We start from the raw sequence: 24,510 nt of genomic DNA on the forward strand, positions 1-24,510 counted from the left end.
TATTTTGTGCCTCCTAATGGAGGACACTCCCGGGGGCCCCGGCCCCGCCCCAACTCCGCCCCCTCCCAAAGTCTCCGCCCCCTCCCCTGCTTGAAGCCTGAAGCAGGTAAGGGGGAGTGTGGGGGGGAGCCCCGAGCCCGGCCCGGCTCCCAGCCCCGCGGGCCCGGCCCGGCTCCCCGACCCCGGCCCGGCTCCGGGCCCGGCTCCCCGACCCGCGGGCCCGGCCCGGCTCCCCGGCCCGCGCCCAGCCCGGCACTGCGACCCTGGCCCGGCTCCCGGCCCGGCACCATGCCCCCGGCCCCGCACAAAGAGGCCCCGGCCGAGCCTCCCGATTTTCCCGGACATGCCCGGCTTTTGGGGATTTCCCCCCGGACGGGGATTTGAGCCCCCAAAAGCCGGACATGTCCGGGAAAATCCGGACGTATGGTAACCCTAATGGAGTGGGAATTTCCTGCAGTGGCTTTATGAATGGATTGCCTGACAGTGACTGGGGTGGAGCAGGAGCCACGAGGGGTTCATGTCACATAACCAGGCCAGGCTGGAATGCAGGGTCGATAAGGCCTGGCTGAAAGCGACCCTATCTACAGAGGGCCTAGAAAGACAACGGGGACCCCCAGGGCTGCACGACTGCCATCTAACAATGGGGAAGACGTGAACTCAGCATGGCTCTGCAGGACAATGGCACTGGGACCCGCTGACCTGTTGGAGACTCAGCAGCTCTCATGTGGGCCTGACAAACACAAAGAGGGAGAGAGCCAACCATGGATTCCACAGCAGGCTGGCTGGGTGGAGCACCAGCTTGGCCAGGATGGATGATGTCTTAACCTTTGTCCCTCAGGACTCCCCGTGCTGTGTGCCAGCAGCCTAATGGTTGGAAAAGGCAGCCTGGTGTCCCTGCAGACACTGGCTGTGGTGCCCAGGGCCCTGGAGAGAATGAATAGCTCTGACCAGGCATCTGGCTCAGTTGGACTCATGGGGCAGAGCTCATGGCTCAAAGCAGGAGGGCTGGAGTCCAGTGGCTCTGTTTTGGAGACGCTGAGGCCGTGTGGCCAGCCCTGGAGGAACAGTGAGCCCCCTCGGGGGACTGGCACACTGAAAGGGGTCCTCTGGGACAGTTTAAAAGCTGGGGCATAGCCCAGATCTTGTGGATCCATCACTCCTGCCCTCTGATTTCAGCCCAATTCATTGCCCTGTGGGAGCTGGTTCCATGCTGAGTCATAGCCTGGGAGGCACCAGAGGGTTTGGGGGGGCAGGGGCACTAATTACCTTGTGCCCCCCTTTCTGATGAGGAGATTGGCCTGAATGGCAGAGGGGTGAGCTATTAGGGCCAGACGCTCTGGTGATGGACACAGAACCTGGTGGTGGATGGGAGAGGCATCAGGGGATTGAGACTGGACTGGCTTTGAGCAGGGGGTTGGACTAGATGACCTCCTGAGGTCCCTTCCACCCCTGATATTCTATGATTCTATGATAGACAGGGGATGTTCAAACCTCCTCAGGCCATGACTCAGCTCATCCATTCCTGTGCCTGGGACAGGGCTTTAAGCCACCTTTAAGACTAACAGATGTATTGGAGCATAAGCTTCCGTGGGTGAACAGGTCTCTCTGTTGCTTTTTACAGATCCAGACTAACATGGCTACCCCTATGTTACAAGCCACCTTTGTGCTCCCTGCGTCGGTGGCCAGGTGGCCTTGGGGCTGCTCTAAGTTACACTCTGCTCCCTTTAGGAAGCAGAGCCCAGCTGAGCTGCTGTGCACTCTGGCCACACCCCCTGGGCTGTGGGGCTAAGCAGGCACTGATACCAACTAGGGAGGGCCAGTTCTCAGGGAACAAGCATAATTCATTAATGCACCCAGCTCCCACCATGGCATCGCTCACCCAGCAATAGTGCTGCCCCACAGAGACCCCAACAGGCAGAACCTCCCTGAGCCAAACTGCACTATCCCTGCCCCCCAGCAAGATCTGGGCTGTGTTCATACCCCGGGCCCATCGATGCAGGTGGGGACTTGCTGCAAGCTAGCAGAGATCTCCCTGGCAAAGACCAAGGAGGGGTTAGTCATTGTGCTTCCATTGTGGGGCAGAGGGAAGGATGGGGGGCTGCACAGGGAAGTGTCCCCTTCATGCTGCATTTCCTGGGTTTGAGCCGATTCATTCTGGAGCAGGATAGGGCTAATGGTCAGAGCACATGAGTCGGGAGCCTGTGTTCTCATCTCAGCCACGGCAGGCGGGCAAGGCTTTCCCGCCCTCAGTTTCCCTCTTTGGAGCCAGCACTCATGTGTGTAAATTGCTTTAAGTTCAATCTGAGAAGGAGTCCAAGAGCCCCTCTGTCCCCCGGGGGTGGGGTGGGAATCGACTGGCAGGGACAGGGGAACCACCAGTGCCCCTGATCTGTGGGGCATCAGGGATCACAGATCACAGGGCTGTTGAGCCAGCACCTTTCCCTAGTTCTCCCCTGGGTGGCTGGGTCACAGACCCCACCTTCCAGGGCTTTGGCTTAGGTGACTGCTCCTTGCTTCCTGTCCCATCCTGAGGGAGCAGAGGGCACAGGAGCCCATCTCCCCCGTGGGCCTGGGGACCCCAGGGAAGGGAGGAGCCCAGAGCCACCTGCAAAGTGAATTAACTCTTTATTTACAGGCGGAGTGAGGCTGGCACAGAGAGATATGGCATGGTGTCTATGTGTGCAGAGCTGGGGAAGGGGAGGAGGGGTTCACCCACTCTCTCCTCAGTCACAGTGATGGGGTTGGCATCCTTTGACCCAACTGACCAAAGCAGTGCTCAATGGCACAAAAGCAAAGGGTTAGTGGGGAGGGACAACAGAGGGCATCATGCCCCCGATTCTCCCCCAGTAACACCTGCTCAGCTGCAGGGCAGGAGCCTCAGGGCAGCATGGGGCTGTGCAGTGTGAAGGGCGGACAGAGCAATCCCCACGGGAGCATGTTCCATCCTTCCTCCAGATCTGCGGGGGGTGGAGAGGATGCATACTTGGGGGAGGGGCTTTTCCCACCATAGAGTCCATCCCTTCCATTGGCCCTGCCCCCACCAGCACTCAGGCCCCACCCCCCAAGGGTGATCTGCACTGAGGCCCCCGGTATCAAATGCCCTGCCCCCAGACGTTAGCATAGGGCAGCTGCTGGGCCCTAGCACCATCCATGGCAGTACCCTGGGCTATGGGGGCAGAGCCACAGTCAGAGGCAAGGCTACGGGGGTGGAATCTCACCCCGAGCCAGGCTCTAGGTCCACGCTGGCCTGCCGCACCATCCTCCTGGGTCGTGATGGGGGGAGGGTGCCTCCTCTAGTCTGGGGCTCCTGTGATGGGGGCGGGAGGTTAGCAGGCTCCTCCCTGGGGGGTCTTTCCCAGCCAGCTGTCTCCAGCCGCTCCTCGAACTCTCTGGTGCGGCTGAGCACCAGGGCGGCATCCATGAGCTGGGCCACAGAGTAGCGGTGCTCCATGGCACGAGCCCGGCGTGGAGGCGGGGCCCTGGGGCTGGGGCCCTCCACGTGCTTCACAGCCTTGTGCACCTTGCCTGGTGCCGGGTGGTAGGAGATCTGCTTGCACGGCTGGGCATGGCTTCGGGGGACCTGGCGGCTGCGCTGCTGGCCCCGTCGCTTGCCTGTCTTGTCTGTTGGGGCCTGCGGTGGGTGCTGCTTGGCCTTGGAGCCTGGCACAGCTGCCCCCGGCTCCTCCTGGTCCTGTGGGGGTGATGGTGAGGCTGCAGGGGGGGGGCACTCCACAGGGGACTCGCGCTCCGAGGCAGCAAACACCTGCAGGAAAGAGGAAAGGAGGCGATCAGAGAACAGGTTTGCTCGGGGCACTGATAGACTCAGGCTCTCTCTCTGCTGGGCCCCAATCCCTCCCCTCCTGCCCCACACATGGGCCCCACCTCTAGCTGCGTACAAGGCCGTCCTTACCCATACACAAAGTACGCAGCTGCGTAGGGCACCAGGAAATTTGGGGCATCAAATTTCCTGGTGCCCTGTGCAGCTGCGTGCTGCCTCAGCCCCGCCTCTTCCCGCCCCTGCTCCGCCCCTTCCCCTGAGGACTTCAGAAGCGGTCGGGCTCCCTGCACTCACCGGTAAGTAGAGCAACCCAGCCCTAGCCTGCTCTGCTCCCCGGCTCCCAGCCACACTGCTGGTGAGTGCTGGGGTTTGGTTCCCCCCTGACCATAGACGCCGACTCCGGGGGTGCTCCGGGGCTGGAGCACCCATGGAAAAAAAAATGGTGGGTGCTCAGCACCCACCGGCAGCTCCCCGTGGCCCCGCCCCACCCCCTGCTCACCTCCGCCTCCTCCGTTAGCGTGCTGCTGTTTCCTGCTTCTCCTCCCTCCCAGCGCTTGCACCATGACACAGCTGATTCGCGGGGCATGGAGGGAGGGGAGAGGAGGTGGAATGCTGCATGCTGGGGGAAGAGATCCAATAGGGGCAGGGAGGAGGCGGAGTTAGGGTAGAGACTTTGTGGATGTGGTTGGAATGGGGGCAGGGATGGGGTGGAGTCGGGGTGGGGGACATGGGCACCCACCGGCGCCGAGAAAGTTGGCGTCTATGCCCCTAATCCCCAAGCCTGTGAACCAGGGGAGCAGAGCAAACTGGGCTGGGTCACACCACTTCCTGCAGGAAGTGGTCAGCCCCCCCCTCACGGAAGCCTGGGGCGGGGCCCCACACAGCCCCCCCCCGCGTAGGGCACCAAAATAGCTAGGGACGGCCCTGGCTGCATAGCACCTTCCCATACCCCTGGATCCCACCAGCTCGGGCTTCCCCCTCCCCCATGATGCCCCCTGGCTGTGCCACTCACCTCCCCCTCAGCAGCACCCCCCAGTGGGGTGGTGGCATCAGGGCTGTCCATCTCGCTGATGCTCCTCATCACGGCGTAGAGGTTGATGCGCCGGTCGCGCGGTGTCCTGGGTGTCTCTGGCACCTGCAGCACAGCCAGGTGCCCCCGGACCTCCTCAGCCCCTGAGTCATCTGAGGCCCCCGGCTCCTCTGCCTCCTGCACCCAGATCTGGGGCCCTTCGCCCCCTGCTGGGGCCTGGGGCTGGGCTGGCTCCTCGGGGGGCTCCCGCAGGGGCCGGAAACAATACTGGGGCGTCGTGACTGGCTCCTCCTCCTGCCGCCCTGGCTCCTCCTCTGAACTCAGTATCTCCTGGCACAGGCTCCCCTCGCTTTCCGATTGGTCGCTGCCAGTGTCACTCCCGTTCACCGTGTCCTCCCATTGGCTGTCTCCTGCCTTCTGCTCCCACAGGCTGCTGTGCCGGCTGTGCAGAGACACACTGAGCTGAACATGAGGCACTGGGGTTGTCACAACAACCCATGCTGGGGAAGGCTGGGCTGGGCAGTTTCCTCCCCCTCCCTGATGTCACAGAACCCCTGCTGGGGGTCAAGGCTAGGCAGTGAAGGCTTCTCCCCCTGCTTGCAGTTACCTGGCGTCCAAGATGCCCTGGTAGAACTCCAGCTGCTTCATGAAGCTGGGGTTGGGGTGCACGATGGGGCGTTGCTCCTGCACATGCCGGTAGGCCCGCTCCAGCGCCCAGCCGTACTCCTTCATGGCGTAGGCAATCACCGTGGAGGCTGAACGGCTTACGCCCATCTTGCAGTGCACCAACACCCGCAAGTTCTGGGCCCTGCTGGGGGATACGGGCTGGTGAGGCAGGCACAAGGGGCTCAGTGCACCTTCTTCACCTCCCCTTCCCAGCTGTCTGCAGACAACTCCAGAAGGGAGCTCACAGCAGTGAGCCCAAGATCGCAGCATGGGCCGGCGCAAGTGACAACAGAGGCTGTGGTACAATCCTGGAAAGCTAAGTACCGGCCGAGATTCACCTACAGAGCAGCTGCTTTACCTTGGAAGCGGATAAATCCATTAGTAGTATCACTCCGACATGTGAGTGCTGGGGAGAATTTGTCTCCTGATGTGGAAGACTGCCCAAAAGCACATCCCTGGGGAACTGCGACCTGGAGACCCTTTGGTGCCAACTGGCAGAGGGCATAAACGGACATAGGGTTTTACAGGTATCCCCTGGGTCTAACGTCTACATAATAGTGCACCGAAGGGAGGCACGTGAGGCCTCTACCAACAGCCAGTAATTTGCTGGTTGCCCTAATCATGGTGAGATGTATGGATGTATCTACTGAACACTGCATTCTTAAGGTAGAATCATAGAATATTAGGGTTGGAAGAGACCTCAGAAGGTCATCTAGTCTAACCCCCTGCTCAAAGCAGGACCAACTCCAACTAAATCATCCCAGCCAGGGCTTTGTCAAGCCAGTCCTTAAAAACCTCTTAAGGATGGAGATTCCACCACCTCCCTAGGTAACCCATTCCAGTGCTTCACCACCCTCCTAGTGAAATAGTGTTTCCTAATATCCAACACTGCAACTTGAGACCATTGCTTCTTGTTCTGTCAGGTATGTAAGTTATGAAGGGAAGGAACAGGTTCTGTTCAGGCAGGGGGTAGGAAATGCTTCTCTCTCTCCCTGGCTGACCATTGTGTCGTGTGTGGCTTACAATATAAATCAATCTGCGTATGGAGCCACCAGCTAATCAAAACCATGAGGGTGACAAGAGCTCATAATGTCTACAGGAAGCAACACCCGGCAGGAAGGCGGACAGGTTCTGACTAAGATCAAAGAATTAGTGTGGTATATGGGGAGAATGCAGAGAGACATCAATATTCCTTCACCTAGAGCACAAGTTGTGAGGCAGCTTGTCTTATGGAGGCGACAGCTGGCCTGGTTAATAGCTGGGAGAATGACCCTGGGTGAGCTAAGCCTCTTTGAGACAGGACGGTGTGTAAGCTCTAGAAGGCGGGTTATGATTTTGTTTTAGAGGTAACCAGCTGCTTCCAGAGCTTCTAAGTACTTGCTGTTATTTCAGTCTCTTTTCTTTGATAAATAACCTTATCCTTGTTTTCCCTATAAACGTATCACAGTGCAGTGAGCTGAGATGTAAGTGGGAAGCTGAGGGGCATGGTCCCAAATGAACAACGGATCGGTACATACTGCGAGTGTCCAGTGAGCAGGGGCTGGATGCTCCAGGGGGACGCTCGGGGCAGGGCCGGCTCCAGGGTTTTGGCCGCCCCAAGCAGCCAAAACAAAAAAAAACAAAAAAAAACAAAAAAAAGCCGCGATCGCGATCTGCGGCGGCAATTCGGCGGGAGGTCCTTCACTCCCAGGCAGAGTGAGGGACTGTCCGCTGAATTGCTGCCGAATACCTGGACGTGCCGCCCCTCTCCCGAGCGGCCACACCAAGCACCTGCTTGAGAAGCTGGTGCCTGGAGCTGGCCCTGGCTCGGGGGTTGGAATGTGCCTGTCGCTCATCTGCAGATGGATAGTGGTGTCTGCTCAGGCTGAGAGGGGGACGATTGTGTTGCCAGTGGAGTCAGGGAGCTGATCTCTGGCAGGCGCAGACAAGGCTCTTTCATGCTAAGGGCAGGTGGTAGTTAGCTGCACAATCCTGGGTACCGCCGGGAAGCATCCCAGGGACATCGGACACTATCTGTACCAGGGCTTCAGAACAGACAAACCAGCAATACAGGAGAAATTCAGACCTGTTTGACCTGGATCCCTCTGGCAACAGACTTTGCCCTGACAGCAAAAAAGCACAGGCCACCATTCGCGAGCTGACCCCCATGGACTACAACCAAAGTGCACTGCCGCAATCACCCAACGACACATTGCAACCCATAAACCCGCCCACACAGCCACGTGCCGAATGGAACAAGTCAAGTAGGAGACAGCAAAGTCCGCAATGAGCAGCTCCGACACCCAGAGCTGAAACAGCCACAAAAACACTGGAACATGGAGAGGCAGCTGGATTCTGGGAGATCGAATTAACTCTTAGCCCTGTCCTGCCGTGCCGCCCCTTCTTCCTGAGCCTCTGTCCTCGTGCTACCTCTTCCTCCCAAGATCCCGCCCCCCATCGCTCACCCTTACAGCCAGTAAAAACTGATGGGGCCATGGCCCCCTGGCCCACTGTTTTCCAGCACACCTGCTTCAGGGAGGGAGCACAGAAATGGCTGCTTGACTTCTTTGATTCCTGCATGGAGGTACCCAGGCTGTGGAGCCAGGCCAAAGTGGTCGCACTATTCAAACCACATAAAGACCCTAAACTCTGTAACATTACTACTCAATAGCCTTATTCTGCTTACCCTACAACAGGGGTGGGCAAACTATAGCCCGCAGGCTGGGTCTGGCCCGACAGCCATTTTAAGCCGGCCCTCGAGCTCCTGCTGGGGAGCGGGGTCTGGGGCTTGCCCCATTCTGGCCGAGGAGCAGGGTTGGGGGCTGCTCCACGCGGCTCCTGGAAGCAGTGGCATGGCCCCCCTCCGGCTCCTATGCGTTCCAATGGCCCCCTCTGGTGCTCCAATGGGAGCTGCAGGAGCGATTCCTGTGGACGGGGCAACGTGCAGAGCCACCTGGCTGCACCTCCGCATAGGAGCCGGATGGGACATGCCGCTGCTTCCGAGAACTGCTTGAGATAAGCACTGTCCTGAGCCTGAAACCGAGCCTTTCCCCACGCCCCAATCCCCTGCCTCAGCCCAGATCCCTCTCCCACCCTCCAATCCCCTTGATCCCAGCCCAGAGTACCCTCCTGCACCCCAAACCCTTCATCCCCAGCCCCACCCCAGAGCTCAAACCCCCAGCCAGCTTCCTCACCCCCCCAGCACCCCACTCCCCCGCCCCAGCCTGGAACCCCTCCCGCACACTGAACTCCTCATTTCTGGCCCCACCCCAAAGCCCACACCCCCAACCAGAGCCCTCACCCCATCCCACACCCCAACCCCAATTTTGTGAGCATTCATGGCCTGCCATACAATTTCGATTCCCAGATGTGGCCTTCGGGCCAAAAAGTTTACCCACCCCTGCCCTACAAGCTATACGACAGAGGATAGCAGATGGAATAGCGCCAGCAGTAGAAGGCCAGTTGACTGATGACAATGCCCAGGACCTTCCTGCCTGTGGCCCAGTTGTAAACCTAACTCAATACATCGAAGATGGCTTCGAAGCCTGTAAAATTATAGAAGTTGTGCTGTTGACCTGTCAGTTGCTTATAACCCTGTGAACTATCATGTGCTTCTACTGAAGTAGCAAGGCGGCCCAAGTCATCTCCCTGCTCAAAAAATGACCTTTTATTGTCGTGATGGATGGTCAGAAAAGTTGATGTCGTACTCAGTGGAACGGCTTGCCCCAAGGTTCCGTGGCGTCACCCTTTCTGGTTTATGTCTACACAAATGACCAACTGGAATTCCCGATGTGTGAAGATTCATTTAGGCAGATGACCTTTGCGTCATTACCCAATTGGAAAGATTGGAGGACATTCTAACTGGCTCCTTGAGTGTACTTGGAGAATACTATCACACATGGATCCTGAATGCCAGCCCTAGCAAGACACCAGCTTACACCTTCCACCTGAAACACCGTCAGGCCCAGGGCCGGCTTTAGGCCGATTCCCCCAAATCGGGCCCCGCGCCCTAAAGAAGAGTGCCTAATTTAAGCACCTTTTTAATTTTTTTACTCACCTGGCGGCGGTCCGGGTCTTCGGCGGCACGTCGGCGGAGAGCCCTTCACTCGCTCCAGGTCTTCGGTGGCATTTCGACGGTGGGTCCTTCAGTGCCGCAGAAGACCCAGAGTGAGTGAAGGACCCACCACTGAAGTGCCACTGAAGACCCGGACCACCACCAGGTATTCGAATCGGGCCTCACCCTTCCTAAAGCCGGCCCTGATCAGGCCAAGCAAAACTATCGTGGGCAGGTACACGTGAGCTCTATGAATATCCAGTGTACCTAAGGGTCACATTAGACAGAACGCTGTCACTCAAAGAGCACATCAAGAAGCTGAAAAAGAAAGTGAATTCCAGGAATTGCGTACTCCAAAAACTGACCCACATAAAAGGGGAGCTGACCCCAAAACACACCAGCTAAGCAGTCTTGCCCTAGCTCCAGAGTACTGCGTCATGTTTGGTCCAGCACGAGTTATGCACACAAAATTGTTACTGAAGTCAATCAATCCCACAGGATCATCACAGGCACTTTTAAACTGTAGCTATACTGCCTTGCAGGGACTGCGCCACCGTCAGTGAGGTAGAAAGGAGAGACCAAAACAGGTGCAGGATCCCAGATACCCACTGCACGGACACATTCCAACATCCAGGAGGCTGAAGTCCCAAAAGAGCTTTGTCTCTGAAAATCCCTTACCCCAAATACCTCTGTGGCAAGCTCCAGAGTAACAAAGAAGCAGGAGAACTTGATTCCTTCAGAGCCACTCCCTCCGGGCACAACCTTGAACGAAAATTCTGCATCGCGGCTCCCCAGGGGCGGTGCAACACCCCCAAATTTGAACAGTCTCTTGGGGTCCAGGTGCCCAAGTGGACTTCCTGCACAGGGCAGGCCATGTGGCCTCCTGGGCCTGTATCTCTGGGGCTCCAGCCCTCCTGCTTTACACCGGAAGCTCTCTTCAGTGAGGCCAGCTGAGAGAGACTCCTGGTAGAGACTCATCCTCTCTTCAGGGATTAATGCACCTCATCCAGCGTTTGCAGTGACACCAAACAGCGTGGGCAGAACAATCAGGTTTATTAGTCAGCTGCGACCCAGCCAAGGAAGGCCTTAGGTTGGCGCAGAGAAAAGAAGGTTGAAACTTGATCTACTGTGGTCAACCCAGATCCCAGCCACGCTGTGGCGTCGTGGCGAACTTCACTTTCAGGCTCGCTGTCTCTCTCTGACTTCTTTCCTTAGTCAGTTCCGAGGTGAGAGCTCCAAGCTTCTTCCAGCAGCCTCCCACACCTCCCAGTCCTTTGTTCTGGAGATGGGCTCTCTGCTCAGCTTCTCTCCTTGTCCTGGAGAGTGGGCTTTCCATTGTCTTCTCAGATGTTCTGCCAGTCTTTTTTAACGACCCATTCAGTCCGCTCTGACAGGTAGGCCATACGAACGAACACACACACACACACACCCCTATGTCTCAGCCTTCACTGAGAGTAAACTTAATCCTTTTCCCCCCCACCAGGTCGCCATGCAAGATATAGGGGAAACTGAGGCACACATAGGGCTCGTAAAAATACTACAGAAAATATCCGCTCTGTCACACACAGATGTACTCTAAATCAAGTGAGAGCCGGGGTGGCAGAGACAGGTGGCAGAGACAGGTGACAATACGATCAAGTGGAAGCTGAGGAATGGCCCAGATGTGAACGTGGAGAGCCTAGGCAAACACCTGAATGCTGCCCCCGCCCTCTTGAGGAAGTATTTGAGATAAGAGACACCACCAGGTCATGGCTGCGGTTTTGGCGTGATTAGCTATGATGATTATCTCAGAGATGCCCTCCACGCTCCCTTTTCCAGTGCCCACAAGTGATCCAGGTTACATATGATCCTTCCCATGCATGTCTTTGGACATGTCTCCCCCACACTCACTCCTTTTGTAATACACTCTGCAAGAGGCAGCTTATGTCGCCACCTAGAGGCTGCAGCCCACAGTGCAGCCACAGAGAGGACAAAGGACCAATGCCGCTACCACCTCGGGATCTCATTTAGCTCCAGTGACAGAGGCCAGGGTGTGTGGAGCTGATGGGGCAGCAGCTCCCTGGGGACAGGTGGGGTGATTCGCCCGGTTATCAGCACATGTGATTCCCCCCCCCCAAAGCCTCCCACTTACCGGACAGCTGAGATGAAGTGATATGTCTCCTTCCAGTAGGGCAGCAGCTGGGAGGCCTCTTCGTCATAGAGCCGCACATTCAGGTAGGTGAAATGTGCCGGGAAGAAGTTGTCGATTTCCCGGGTCACGTTGAGGATGTGGCTGATTCTGATACAGAGGAGGAGTCAGGGAGGTGCTGGGGGCTCCCCAGTACTACCATAGCCCGAAACACCCTACTTCCAGTGCCCATCCCAGAAGGTAGCCTTGGAGACAAGCTGCCCTGCCCCCACTAGGAGCACCAAGCAGGATGGTGAGGCAGTGCAGAAGGCAGGATTCAAACTCAGCTCAGACAGCCCCTTGCAGCCTGGAGAACAATAGGCAGGCAGGGACAGGGTCGCTCCAAGCTGCCCTTCCCCCAGCACTTGGGCTCCGGTGTTTCAGTATGCACCCTGGTCAGGATGGTTGCTGGGACAGATCCTGCCCTAGGAGCAGCAGCAGACTCACTAATCTCTCTACACCATCTGGCCACTGCAGGGCGATGGAAAGTTGCCCTGGGTCAACACAGGCTAGGTGGGGAATCTTCCCCCAACCCTCCCCCAGGGCCGGAGCACACACCTGTTGCGCTGCAGCTCCTCCAGGTTGGCTGCGTTCCACTCGGAGCCCTAGAGACAGGCAGAGAGGGGGACAGCAGAGTGAATGGACGAATGGGGAAATCTGGGGCAGCAACTGCAGCTGCTCCCTTAGCGCCTTCTCAAGAAAAGTCCTACCCCCAGAGGGCAACATCCAGCCCTGAGTAACTGCAAGAGCGCCCCCTGCTGGGAGAGGATGGGACTGGAGTAGCTGGGAGCTCCCCCAACAACCAGTGCTTCTGCCCCACTTCCCACAGTGCCCCCTGCTGGGAGAGGCCAGAACTGGAGTAGCTGATAGCTCTCCCCACAGCCTGCACTTCTGCTCCACTCTCTGCAGTGGCCCCTCCTGGAAGAGGCCAGGACAGAGCTTTCCCCAGCCCCCGGCAGCTCCTCACTAGGTACAGGTGGTCAAAGATCTTGGAGGGACGGTCCATCTGGGCCATGATGAGCAGCATCTCGTTGTCAATGAACTCCTTGTACTCCTTCAGGCTGCAGCTAGTGCGGCGCTCCAGCTCTGTGCGGATCTGCAAGGGGAACAGACCATCAGAGGGAAGATCCCACTCTAGCCCCGGGGGGGGGGGGGGGGGGGTTGGCTGTTACTCCCACTTCCCCCTAACCCATACATCCTGCCCCTTTTTCCCTCCCGTCTTCCCAGCCAATCGCTTCCCAGGCCCACCTTTACCCACAAATGCATGCCCATCCCCATCTTCCACCCTGACCCGCCTCCTCTGCCTCTCCCTCCTCCCCATGCACCCCACCTCCTTGGAGGTGATGCTCTCCAGATCAGCCGTGGCCATCAGCTCACGCAGTTTGGCCCGGATCTTCCGCTCCATAAGCTCACGTTCCGTTGGCCTGGGGCACAGGAAAAGGTGGGGTGTCAAAGCCCACAGGGCTCCCACATTCTGCCCCCAGACTCTGCCCCACTTTGGCTTAGATCCAACCAATTTGCAGGTTCCAGGGAGGATTCGAATCTGGTGCTCCAGCAAGGGGGTGGGAGTTCTCTTCCAGCCAGTCGGCATCCTGCATTCGAGGCTCTTACATGGAGCCCTGCCCTGTCAGATCCTCACTGGCTGCTGAGGTGGGGGATGCCCCAGGGGGATGGGTACATGTGTGGCTCGCTGAATGAAGCTGGTGGGGGAGCCCCCCAATCCCCCACCCTGTGCCAATCCTCTCCATTCCCGCCCATGGCGCTCCCAGCCTGGTACTGACCGGTCAGAGAAGAGGACAGGGGAGTCGGGCCGCACGGACTCCAGGTCGGACATGGCCAGCCACTCGTTGATGCAGCTCTGCTCTGAGGCTATGGTGCGCTGGTACCACTCAGCCCAGCCCAGCGCGCTGCCCCCAGGGAAGTAGTTGTTTTGGACGGCTTCATTGCACGCCTTGTGCAGTACCTGCAGCACTGACCTGGGGGAGGGGAGCAGACAGGCAGATGGATGTCAGATTGGAGACACAACAAGAGCGAGGCACTGACCCCTGCCCACAGGGACTGGCGGGGGGAGGGGGGCTGTCTCCCCATATGGCACCCCACCTGCTCCCCTGCTGCTTGGCTAGTGCCTGGGAACAGGGCATCTGCACTAGAACTACTTTACTATAACAGTCCCTGTGTGATAAATGAGCGGGGGGCAGGGGGGTGCAGCTCCCTTTTGTGGACACCCAGCCAACCAGTTAGCTACTAAATCCCTGTTAGTAGTTATTCTCTACTTGCTTTACCTGTAAAGGGTTAACAAGCCCACAGATAAAAGGAAAGGAGTGGGCACCTGACCAAAAGAGCCAATGGGAGGGCTAGAACTTTTTAAAATGGAGAAAAAACTTCCCTTTGTGTCTGTTCTGGTTCTAGGGTGACCAGACAGCAAGTGTGAAAAATCAGGATGGGGGTGGGGGTAATAGGAGCCTATATAAGAAAAAGACCCAAAATTGGGACTGCCCCTATAAAATCAGGACATCTGGTCACCCTATGTGGTTCTCTGGGAAAGAGTGGAGACACAGAGCAGCAATGCTGTACGCAGCTTTAATACCAGGTATGAAAAAGCATCAAATCATACCTCAACCCATAGGCACTGACTCCGTGGGTGCTCCGTGAGTGTGTGTTAAAGGGCTTGAGGGTATCCCACAGGAAGGAATTCCCAAATGAGCCTTCCTGGGTCCCAAGGGGTTTTTTGCAGTTGGGTGGTGGCAGCATCTACCCATCCAAGGTCAGAGCGAAACTGTTTAACTGTTTGGGAGTTTAATACCAGCCTGGAGTGGCAAGTATTAATTTTTAGAATCCTTGCGGGCCCCCACTTTCTGCACTCAAAGTGCCAGAGTGGGGAATCAGCCTTGACACCCTATTCCATTGACTGCAGGGCTTTGGCACAGGGATACACGGGCAGGGGGGAGGGGGTGTAAGATCCCCACAGCTGTCCCACTGCCTCCCATGGCCACCATACCTCCACCCCAGGGCAATCCCCTCAGATGTCCCTCCACTCACTTGGCCACCATACCTCCACCCCAGGGCAATCCCCTCAGATATCCCTCCTCCTCCCGTGGCCACCATATCTCCACCCCAGCGGCCATGATAACTCCCTCAAAGGAAACCCCAGAGGTATCCCTCTACTTTCTGCAGCCATGACACCTCCTCCCTAGGGCTATCCCCACAGATATCCCCTGCTTTCCAAGTCTGATGGGGGGGAACAAATGGAAAGCTCACAGTCCAGCCCAAATCCCATCTCTCCAACTCTGTCCCTAAACCCTTGTTCTAGTGGGTCCCAGCCACAGTGATAGTCCATCCCCCGCATAATCCCACAGCTCCCACCAGCTGCACTTGACAGGCAGTATGGGGGTCACTCACCACATGGTCTGCACAGAGATGGGTTTGAAGATGCGTGTCTGCCCCCAGGACGTCACACTGAAGCCCCTAGAGACAGAGAGAGGAAGGCAGGGATTTCACAGGGGGGTTGGGCAGGGAGAGGGGGCTGGATGCAGGAGAGAAGGAGGACATTCACCCTTAACACACAGGGTTGGATTGAGGGGCTCAGTGAATGCGCAGTGCCAGCTAGGGTGACCAGACAGCAAATGTGAAAAATCGGGATGGGGGGTAATAGAAAGAAAAAGACCCAAAAATCAGGACTGTCCCTATAAAATCGGGACATCTGGTCACCCTAGTACCAACCCAGCAGCTCCCTGCAAGTCAGATCACATGCATGAGCAGAGGTGGGGCGGGTTGCAGTGTCTGGGATCTGAGAGTCAAGCTGGGCTCTCTCTGCTCCATACAGCAGCGCCAGCATCCCTGATCCACATGAGCCATTTGCAGAGGGAGGAGAGTGTGTTGGTATTCTCCCAACCTCCGCCCACAAACCAAGCCCTGCGCATTTGAGAAGCCCCTCCCCACACAGACTCTCAGCTTCCATTAGAAAAAGTGACATCTGGGCCTTGCAGTACTTCATACAACCACCAGAGGTCACAATGTGCATTAAAGAGCTCCAAATTGTGCAAGGACCCTGGTAAACAAAGGATTCAAAGCTGGGACTCAAGCTGAAAGACAGAAGGCTGTAGCTGTTTCCTTTAATAAATGCCTCCTGTTTAAGGAGGTCTGTGAGGCTAGTGGGTAGAGCACTGGCCAAGGACTCAGAAAACCTGGGTTCTACTTCCGGCTTGGCTACTGGCCTGCTGGGTGATCTTGGGCAAGTCACTTCCCCGCTCTGTGCCTCAGTTTTCTCATCTATAAAATGGTGCTAATGATCCTGACTTTCTTTGTCTAGTCCTTTGAGATTTACTGATGAAAAACCCTAGATAGAAGCCAAGTATTGTTGTTATTCCTTAGATCACCACAGTGGCATCTGTCTGAATATGCAGGCAGCTCAGAGCAACAGCTGGGAGTGGTACAAATGTGTATCAATTTGTGATGTTGACTCTGAAACCTAAGGATGGCCCATTAAAGTTTCCTACATTAGGCAACATTTTGGTAAAATTTCTCACTGCTGACTAGGCTGGTGATGGCTGGTTAAGATGCAGCTGCCCCTGCAGAGCGCACGGGACCCTGAGCACCTTGCGTGGGCCATGGCTGGTGGTGCTGCTGTGGGAGCTGGCATGGCTCTCAGAGCCCCACGACCCTGTTCGGAGAGAGGAGGGGAGCTGTGTGCCAGGCAGCAGTTCAGGCAACAAGTCTGGAGCCTGTACTACCATCTCTGCCCAGCAGAGGGCAGGACAAGCTCTTGCTGGGGGCAGTGTGTGTGGCGAAACACAGTCCTGATTGGACATAAGGCAGAATTTCCCTCTCTTCCCCTCCATCCCCGCACAGGAGATCTCCCCTTGGGGGTAGCACAGACAATTGAGGTCTCTTACCCATCCCCGTCGAGGAAGACCTGGGTGTCGCTCCAGAGGGGCAGCACCATCCCCAGGGTGCATCTGGCCGACCTAGGGGCAGAGAGAGGGGTCAGAGCACACAGCATGGGGGAGGGAGTGTAGGGGTCCCCACTGGGGCGTGGGGGAGGTTACAGACTTGGAACAAGGACCCCACAGACTCCAGCTCCCTGATCCTGTCCAGGGTTCTGCTCTGGTGCTGGGGGGCAGCCCAAGGGCAGAGCAAAGAATTTGGCCACTCTGGTGCTGAAAGCTCAGGGTTCAGGCAGCTCCTCCCACAGGTTGTGGGGCATGAACCCCCCCACTCCTCAGTCCTGCTCCTCCTGTCCTAATTCCTGCTCTCCTCTGTGCTCCCCCTCCCCATGCCTCACTCGCCAACACACCCCTTGCATCCCCCATTCCTCCCCGCTCCTCACTGTGCCCCCCCATCTCCTCACCCCTCTTCAGGAAAGTCCACGCCCAGAAGGACCGTCTCGTTCTTGCCCTCCAGCTCCTCTGTTGACACGAGCAGCAGGTACCGGATCCGGTGGGGCCGGGTTGACTCCAGCCGCACGGCCTGAAGACAAAGCCAGAGGCAGACTGAGACCTTCCTCTCCATGTGAACTCCCGGTGCCCCAGTATGCCCCTGCCTCTGTGTCACAGTGCCCTCTGCTGGGGAAGGCGGGGCTAGGCAGTGTAGGCTCCGCCCCCTCCTTGGTGTCCCAGCGCCCCCTGCTGGGGAGGGCAGGGCTGGGCAGTGAAGGTGCCTCCCCCTTCCCAATTTCCCAGCACCCTCACTGGGGAGGGTAGCGTGGACAGTGCAGGCTCCTCCCACTCCCCAATTTCCCAGCACCCCCTGCTGGGAGGGCAGGGCTGGGCAGTGCAGGCTCCTCCCCAATTTCCCAGCACCCCCTGCTGGGGAGGGCAGGGCTGGGCAGTGTAGGCTCCTCCCCAATTTCCCAGCATACCCTGCTGGAGAGGGTGGGGTTGGGCAGTGGTTTCCCAGTTCAGTGTCAGGGCTCTGTAAGGGAGATGTTAAGAGATGAACCCCGGGGTCTCTGTTCTGCTCTGGGGGGGTCAGTGATCCACACACAGCTCTCAGGGCTGGGGGGCCCCTGGGGGCATAGGCAGCATGACTCAACCTTGCAAGCAAGGGAAGCTCTGAGCAACCCTGGGAAGCTCCCTGCAGAGTCCCCTGGGCTGGACTGTGCAGCTGGCTCTGGCTGCCAGCCCAGGAGGTGAGAGCAAGAGCCCTGCAGCCATAAATGGGGAACTGGCTGCTCAGAAATGAGATTCCACAGGCAGGGATCCCCTCCCCCAACAACCTCCACGCTGCACGCAGACAGCACCCCACCTGCCCCTCCCCAGCAGAGGGCGCTGTGACACCAGAGAGGGGGAGGAGTCTGCACGGACTAGTCCTGCCCTCCCCAGCAAGGGGCACTGTGACACCAGGGAGGGGAAAGAGCCTGCACTGCCCAGCCCCACTCTCTCCAACCTGGCATGACATCCTGTACCCTGCCAGTGGGTGGAGCAGCCCACGCGCTGGAGTGGTTAACAATTCTCCAATCAGGCTGGGCCAGAGCCAGGGACGGGGAAGAGGGGGGAAGGAGGGACCAGGCCTGGGATTGCAAACAATGAATAATGCTCATGCAATGGATGGACTGCAACCCTGAGCCAGCCTTCCCAGGAGGGAGTCTGTGCACGCAGGGCTGTGGGGAGTGGGATGGGGGGGAGGGGGCGCTGCAGGAACTGGGCTGGTGCAATCAGGATGGGGAGGGGCAGCTGTAGCTGGGAGTGGAGAGAAGGGAGGGGGCGGGGCAGTGAGTAACAGGGCTCAGTTGAGGGGCAGTAGGAGTGCAGGGAGACACAGGCATGGGGGGCGCAGTCTGCCCCTTCCCTTCCCCAGCTACAGTATATATCCTGTTGTTGCTTCCCCCTTGAGCACCAAGATCAAACCCACTAGGCTGCTCCAAGCTGTTCTCACCCACCCCGCCCAGGGCACGGGCTGGGAACCTAGGCCCCCTGAATGGAGGCGCCAGGACAAGGTGGGGTGGGAGCAATGCATTGTGGGTACACTGAGATAGCTGCTCCTGCAGCACTGGAGCCTGGGGGGCTGGATCGGCCTATTGGCCTAATCTGGGGTAGGGGGTGATGGCGGGAAGATGCTGGACTGGATGGTCCCATAGAGCTAATCTGGGGCGGGGGGGGGAGGGAGAGATGCTGGACTAGATGGACCCATGGGGCTGATCTGCGGCACAGTGGGGAGATACTGGACTGGATAGACCCATTGAGCTGATCTGGGGTAGGGGGGGAGATGCGGAACTGGATGGACCCATGGGGCTGATCTGGGGCACAGTGGGGAAATGATGGACTGGATGGGCCCATCGGGCTGATATGGGGCAGGCTGGCAGGGAGGGAGGTGAAGGGAAGGGTTGATCCTGAGCTGGATGAACCCAGTGGTTTGATGATCTGATGTGGCGACTGTCCGCCTCACTCATCTCCGCCCCCTGTCCCATTGTTTCCGCCCCCGGTCTGTTCTCTCCTGGGAGCCATTGTGGGCCAGCCATTCCCTGTCTCACCAGGCGGATAGCATCCTCTTGCCGCAGCAGCCCCATCATCAGCTGCAGGTGCTGCTCCTGCTGGCTTTGCATTTGGTCCGGAGAGGGTGGGGCTTCTTGCACCGTCTCCAGCTTTTCCTCTTCCGGCAGGAGCAGGGCAGCCCCTTTGACCATGACGAAGCTGTGGCTGGGCGGGAGAGGGGACATAGATATGAGACAGAGGAACATCCTGCAACTACAAGGGAAGCCAGCCCTGGGGGAGGGGAGGGACCCACTCTGTCAAATTTGAGCACGCCAGCTTCCACTGAGAAAAAGAACTGAATCGCTAACCCTTAGGGCTGTGAAGACAACCTCCCAGACGTGAGGCGTCTGCCTGAGTCTGTGGGCAGGCGGCTCCTGTGCCTCAGCAGCTGCTCAGAGCTTGGCCACTAACAAGCCCCTGGCCAATTTCAGAGCAGATGATCAGATGCCCGCAGGGGACAGAGGTAAAACTCTCCAGGGGCAGGTTAGTTTCACCCTGAGGCTCTGAGCAGATGCAAAGGTGATTCATGGGGGCAGGATTCAAAAGTCATCAGGGTGGAGGATTGATAGGAGCACCCTCCCCCTCAGCAGCCCACATGCTTGGGGGGCCAATATGGGGCAGAGTCCCTTCTCCTATCCAGCAGCTATAGGGCAGGACCTTCAAATGCAACAGGGAGGGCCCAGCATGGGAATCCCAGCACCACTTCCTCCTTCCAAACAGCAGGGTGCACGGTCATTGCTCCTCCATGGTGGGACCTCCTTGCCTGCCTCCCATCTCCCGCCAAGGACCAGGAAGCAGGTGGAGGGGGGCGGGTTGGAAACCAGCTCCCCTTTGGCTGGGGGGGAGTTTATGGGGGTGGCACCTCACCGTCGCTGCAGCTGGCTCCTCCTGGAAACCTCTTCATCCTGCAAAAGAACCACAGACAGATAGATCAGCCCCAGGCTGGGTGCAGGACTTGCTCCCCAGCAGGGGGTGGGCATATGGGGCATGACCCCATGGCACCCAGCTGGGGCCAGAGATGAGGATGTACCATCCCCCAAGCGCCAGCACAGGCGGGGCAGGTCCAGAGCAAGGCACAAGGATGGGGCAGCTCCTCCGGCCCTGTGGGATGTGAGCGGCACCTCAGGACCCCCGGGAACAAGTTGGCACTGCAGGGCCCCAGGGAGATTCCTGAGCAGCAGTGCTGGGCAGCAGCTAGCGCCAGCAGATGTCTGAATAGGAGCCGGCCCACTGATCACCCTGCCAGGGGCCCGGTGGTGCCGAAGGGGTCTCACATTCTGCCAGCAGAGCTCTCAGTTCAGAGATGGTGACCTTGTATTGTGTCACCCTTAGTGCCCCAGACCTAAAAACAAGAAGCTGGAGTCAGGGGAGGATCACAGTCCCCATATCTCATTCTCGAATACTTTCCTTTAAACAACCAGAGAAATTCCCCAGCAAAAATACTTTGTGAAGGATGTAAATGGAACAGCAGCGTTGCTGGGAGTCTGAAACAGTGGCCTGGTTCACCCACCCTTACTGGCCATTTCTCCCTAGGGGTGTATGTTTCAAGCCCCCACCCCCAGCAACAGAGCAAGGGGAGCCAGGGATGCCCAGAGAGCCAATGAGGAAGGGCTCCTGGGAGCATATAATTGGGGAAGGAGCAGCCTGGGGGGGAGCTGCAGACAAAGCAGAGATAGCAGCCCTAGCAGGGGGGAGCAGACAGGATAGGAGAGAACCCTGCCCTCAGTGCAGCACCCCCCTGTGTCCAAGAAGCATCCTGCAGGAGGATTCCTGCTCAGCTCTGGCAGCCTGCAGGGGTCACCTGACTCCTGCCCCTCCCAGGAGTGGGCACAGAGAGCTGAGGGGACAGCAGGGGAGTGTGGCTGATGTTACAGAGAAGCCAGGCTTGGCAGCAGAGTCAGGGACTCCTGCACCCTGGGCCCTCTACTCCAATGGTGCCTGAAGGTACTGCGTATCCCTGCAGCCTGCAAGGCACTCGCTCGAGGTCACAGTCGCTGGCACAGGAAGCTGGAGTTCCTTGATCTTGGCTGGGGTTTGCCACCCACGGTCAGGCTGCAACGGGGAAATGACTGCATTCGGGACAGGCGTCACCCCGACGCCTCCCATCTATTTAGAGCATCGACTGGGCCATGAGCCCTTTCGGGCACCATCCATGGCCTCATCCTACGTATCAGGACCTTTTTGTTCCGTCCTGAGAGCCGGAACGGGACTCGCAGCCCAGCAACAATTTCCTCTGACATTTTTTAGTGTGGAAAATAAAATTAACAGCATCCCGGCCCTTCCTGAGCGGCAGCTCCCAGCAAGAGCACGTGCAACCAAACACGACACTCACAAGCCCACGCAGTCGGGAGACTGCTGTACACGGGGAAACTGGGAGTGTGAATCCTGGCACTAGTGCCCCTGGGCATGGATCCTGCTGTGGGGGAGCTGGGAGTATGAAGCCTAGCGCTAGTGCCTGGGGTGTGTATCCCGCTGGAGGGAGACTGGGGGGTGAATCCTAGTGCTAGTGCCTGGGGCATGGATCCTGCTGGGGGGAGGGGTCTGGAGGGTGAATCCTAGTGCTAGTGCCTGGGGTGTGGATCCCACTGGAGGGAGGTGCTGGGGGGTGAATCCTAGTGCTAGTGCCTGGATTGTGGATCCCGCTGGAGCGGAGTGCTGGGGGGTGAATCCTAGTGTTAGTGCCTGGGGTGTGGATCCCGCTGGAGGGGCACCGGGGGGTGAACCCAGGCGCTGGGGCCCCAGATCCCACTGCACTCAGCATGACTTTGCAGACTGCAAGACGCTAACTGAAGGGGAAGCAGCCTCCTAAGGAAGTGTCTGTTTGTGAAACTTAATGACAAGTCAGTACCAGTGCCCGATAAACCACAGGGCAGCGCAGGCTGCACAAGGGGAATTAGAGCCAGCCACAGGCACTGGGCACCCAGGTGTAATGGCAGCTCTCTTGACGTGCACTACAGCGCCCTCTGCTGGGAGAGGCTGGGGCTGGAGTAGCCGGGAGCTCTCCCCTCGCCAGCACTCCCACCCTGCTCCCTGCAGCGCCCCCTGCTGGGAGAGGCTAAGGCTGGAGCAGCGGGGCACACCCCAACAGCCAGCGCTCCTGCACTGCTCCCTACAGCGCCCCCTGCTGGGACAAGCTGGGGCTGGAGCAGTGGGGCACACCCCCACAACCAGCGCTGCAGGGCACTAACCACTCCATAAGCTTCCTTCCCCCAGCCATGGAGCTCAGCAGGGAGCAGAGACAGCCCCAAAGCCGGCGCAGGAACTAGCGCCGAGGCACGGAGAGGATGGGAAGGGAGGAGGGGGAGCCCAGCTGGGACAGGGACTGGGTCAGGGAAAGGGGAGTCCGGCTCGGGAGTCCAGCTGGGGCCGGGCAGGAGGCCCTAGGGAGGTCTTGGCAAAGGTCCCGGTTGGGGCACGGATGGATCCTGGCAAGGGTCTCGGCTGGGCCGGAGCAGGCACTCACCTTGCGGCCGGTGGGGGAGCCGTGGCCGCTACCGGCCGGGGACCTGCGGACGGTGACCAGCGCCATGCGCCCCCCGGCCCCACCTGCCACAAACTTCGGGCGCCCCCGGCCGTCCGCCGCCGCCGCCTGGACCAGGAAGAGCCGGGAGCCTGCAGCGCCAGGCGCCTCCCCTGAGGGCGGCTCTTAAAGGGACAGCTCGGCCCCAGGGCTTCCCTGGGAGACAGCGGCTGCCAAGAAGGCGACGTGGGGTGAGCTGAGCCCCTGTTAGTGCCCTTCATGGTGGTGCACCTCAATCTCCACCGCAGCCGCTGATCTCCCAGTCCTGGGCTGCCCCACACAGCTCTGCCAGTGCCCCTGTGTCCTGCCCCACAGACCCCTGCTCTCCCAGCCCTGGACTGCCCCGCACAGCTCTGCCAGTGCCCCTGTGTCCTGCTCTCCCGGCCCTGGGCTGCCCCCCACAGCTCATCCAGTGCCCCTGTGTCCTGCCCCACAGACCCCTGCTATCCCAGCCCCACGCTTCCCACCCCACGCTATGTTAATACATCTCAATCCCAAATAGCTGCTGAACCTGCTATTCCTGTCCTAGGCTCTTGCCCCTGCCTATTCCCCAGGCCTGCATTCCCAGGTGCACGGGGTTTGGGAGCAGGGACGGCTTTAGGCCAATTCCACCAATTCCCCCGAATCGGGCCCCGCGCCTAAGAGGGCCCCGCGCCCAGTGGCAGGGCCGCCGGAGGGGAGGGGAGAGGAGAAAGAAGTAGCCGAGAATCCCTTCCTTGCCTAGAGGCTCCTTTTTAATTTTTACTCACCCGGTGGCGCTCCGGGTCTTGGGCGGCACTTCAGCAGCGGGCCCTTCACTCGCTCCGGGTCTTCGGCAGCATTTCGGCAGCAGGTCCTTCAGTGCCGCCGCAGACCCGGAGCGAGTGAAAGACCCGAAGACTAGGAGCGCCGCCCGGTAAGTAAACGCCCCCACTTGGTTTTTTAAGTGGTTTTTTTTTTAGTCATCCCTGCCGGGGCCCCGTCAAAACTGTTCGAATCGGGCCCCGCACTTCCTAAAGCCGGCCCTGTTTGGGAGCCCCACCAAACCCATTGCTTGGGAGTGCAGTGCTTTGGAATTTGAAGCCAGATGGGCCAGGGCAGCAGCTCTCTGTCCCGGTGGCATAACACCCTGTCCCCATCCAGGCAGCAGCCGCCCATCTGTGGGGGTGCTGTGATTGCTCCAGTTCAAGGCCATGTTGACAGCAACTCTTGGGATCTACAAAAAGGTGCCACAAGTACTCCTGTTCTTCTTTTTGCAGATACAGACTAACACGGCTGCTACTCTGAAACCTGTCATCTTGGGATCTAATGAGGGGAAATTGATGGGGAGATGAAAAACTTTGCCATGGGGACACAGAACTAGTAGGGACCATCTAGGTGATCACATCCAGTCCCCTGCTCTCCCATGTAACCCCAGCATATAATCCTGGTCATATATGTACCAAGCTCTACATTAAAACCAGGCCAGTTGTTTGCCCCACTACTCCTAGTGGGAAGTGGGCCAGCCCCACACTCCACTGGTGGGTAGAAACCTTCTAGTTCCCAACCTGTTTATTCCTGGCCACTTTCTCCCCCTTCATTCTTGTGCCAACATTGTCCTTCATTTTAAATCGCTCGTCTCCCTCCCTGCTGTACTGATAGAGACAGCCCCGCTCCATCTTCATTTTGCCGAGCTAAACAAACCAAACTCTCCCAGTCTTTTCTCGTCTAACAGGCCCCTGCTCATAAAGCCATTGAAGTGTTGGGCTGGAAAGAGCCATGAGAGGTCATCAGGTCCAGCCCCCCATGCTGGGGCAGGACCAAGTAAACCTAGACCATTCCCAGGCAAGGGTTCGTCCCACCTGTTCCTAAAAACCTCCAACCTCTCT

The 24,510-nt window shown here is 58.4% G+C and overlaps 1 protein-coding gene across 2 annotated transcripts; it reads right to left on the minus strand.

Annotated features, from left to right (window-relative positions):
* Window positions 1-2,608: 2,608 nt before the first annotated feature.
* On the minus strand, window positions 2,609-22,781 carry SSH3 (slingshot protein phosphatase 3). 2 transcript variants are annotated; one of them, XM_034767737.1, is made up of 14 exons: window positions 22,607-22,781; window positions 20,011-20,048; window positions 19,143-19,308; window positions 17,022-17,140; window positions 16,567-16,638; window positions 15,074-15,139; window positions 13,456-13,650; window positions 13,005-13,098; window positions 12,642-12,770; window positions 12,233-12,279; window positions 11,639-11,785; window positions 5,416-5,619; window positions 4,791-5,250; window positions 2,609-3,763 (listed from the first exon to the last, which is right to left on the minus strand). In XM_034767737.1, exons 1-14 carry the CDS (start codon window positions 22,670-22,672, stop codon window positions 3,215-3,217), a joined length of 2,352 nt encoding a protein of 783 aa, XP_034623628.1. In that variant the 5' UTR covers window positions 22,673-22,781; the 3' UTR covers window positions 2,609-3,214. The 2 variants fall into 2 exon arrangements, with proteins under 2 accessions (XP_034623628.1, XP_034623629.1); XM_034767738.1 differs by having other exon boundaries at window positions 5,416-5,616; window positions 22,607-22,779.
* Between the last annotated feature and the right edge of the window lie 1,729 nt (window positions 22,782-24,510).

The sequence above is a fragment of the Trachemys scripta genome, chromosome 4, assembly GCF_013100865.1.
Source record: "Trachemys scripta elegans isolate TJP31775 chromosome 4, CAS_Tse_1.0, whole genome shotgun sequence".
Lineage (NCBI taxonomy): Eukaryota > Metazoa > Chordata > Testudines > Emydidae > Trachemys > Trachemys scripta.

Coding starts and splice junctions, on each gene's coding strand:
- SSH3 (XM_034767737.1), bottom strand. CDS start 22,672: ATGGCGCTGGTCACCGTCCGCAGGTCCCCGGCCGGTAGCGGCCACGGC. Junction 20,049..22,606: donor GCTCCCCCACCGGCCGCAAG/GTGAGTGCCTGC, acceptor GTTCTTTTGCAG/GATGAAGAGGTTTCCAGGAG. Junction 13,099..13,455: donor CCTGTCCTCTTCTCTGACCG/GTCAGTACCAGG, acceptor CCTGTGCCCCAG/GCCAACGGAACGTGAGCTTA.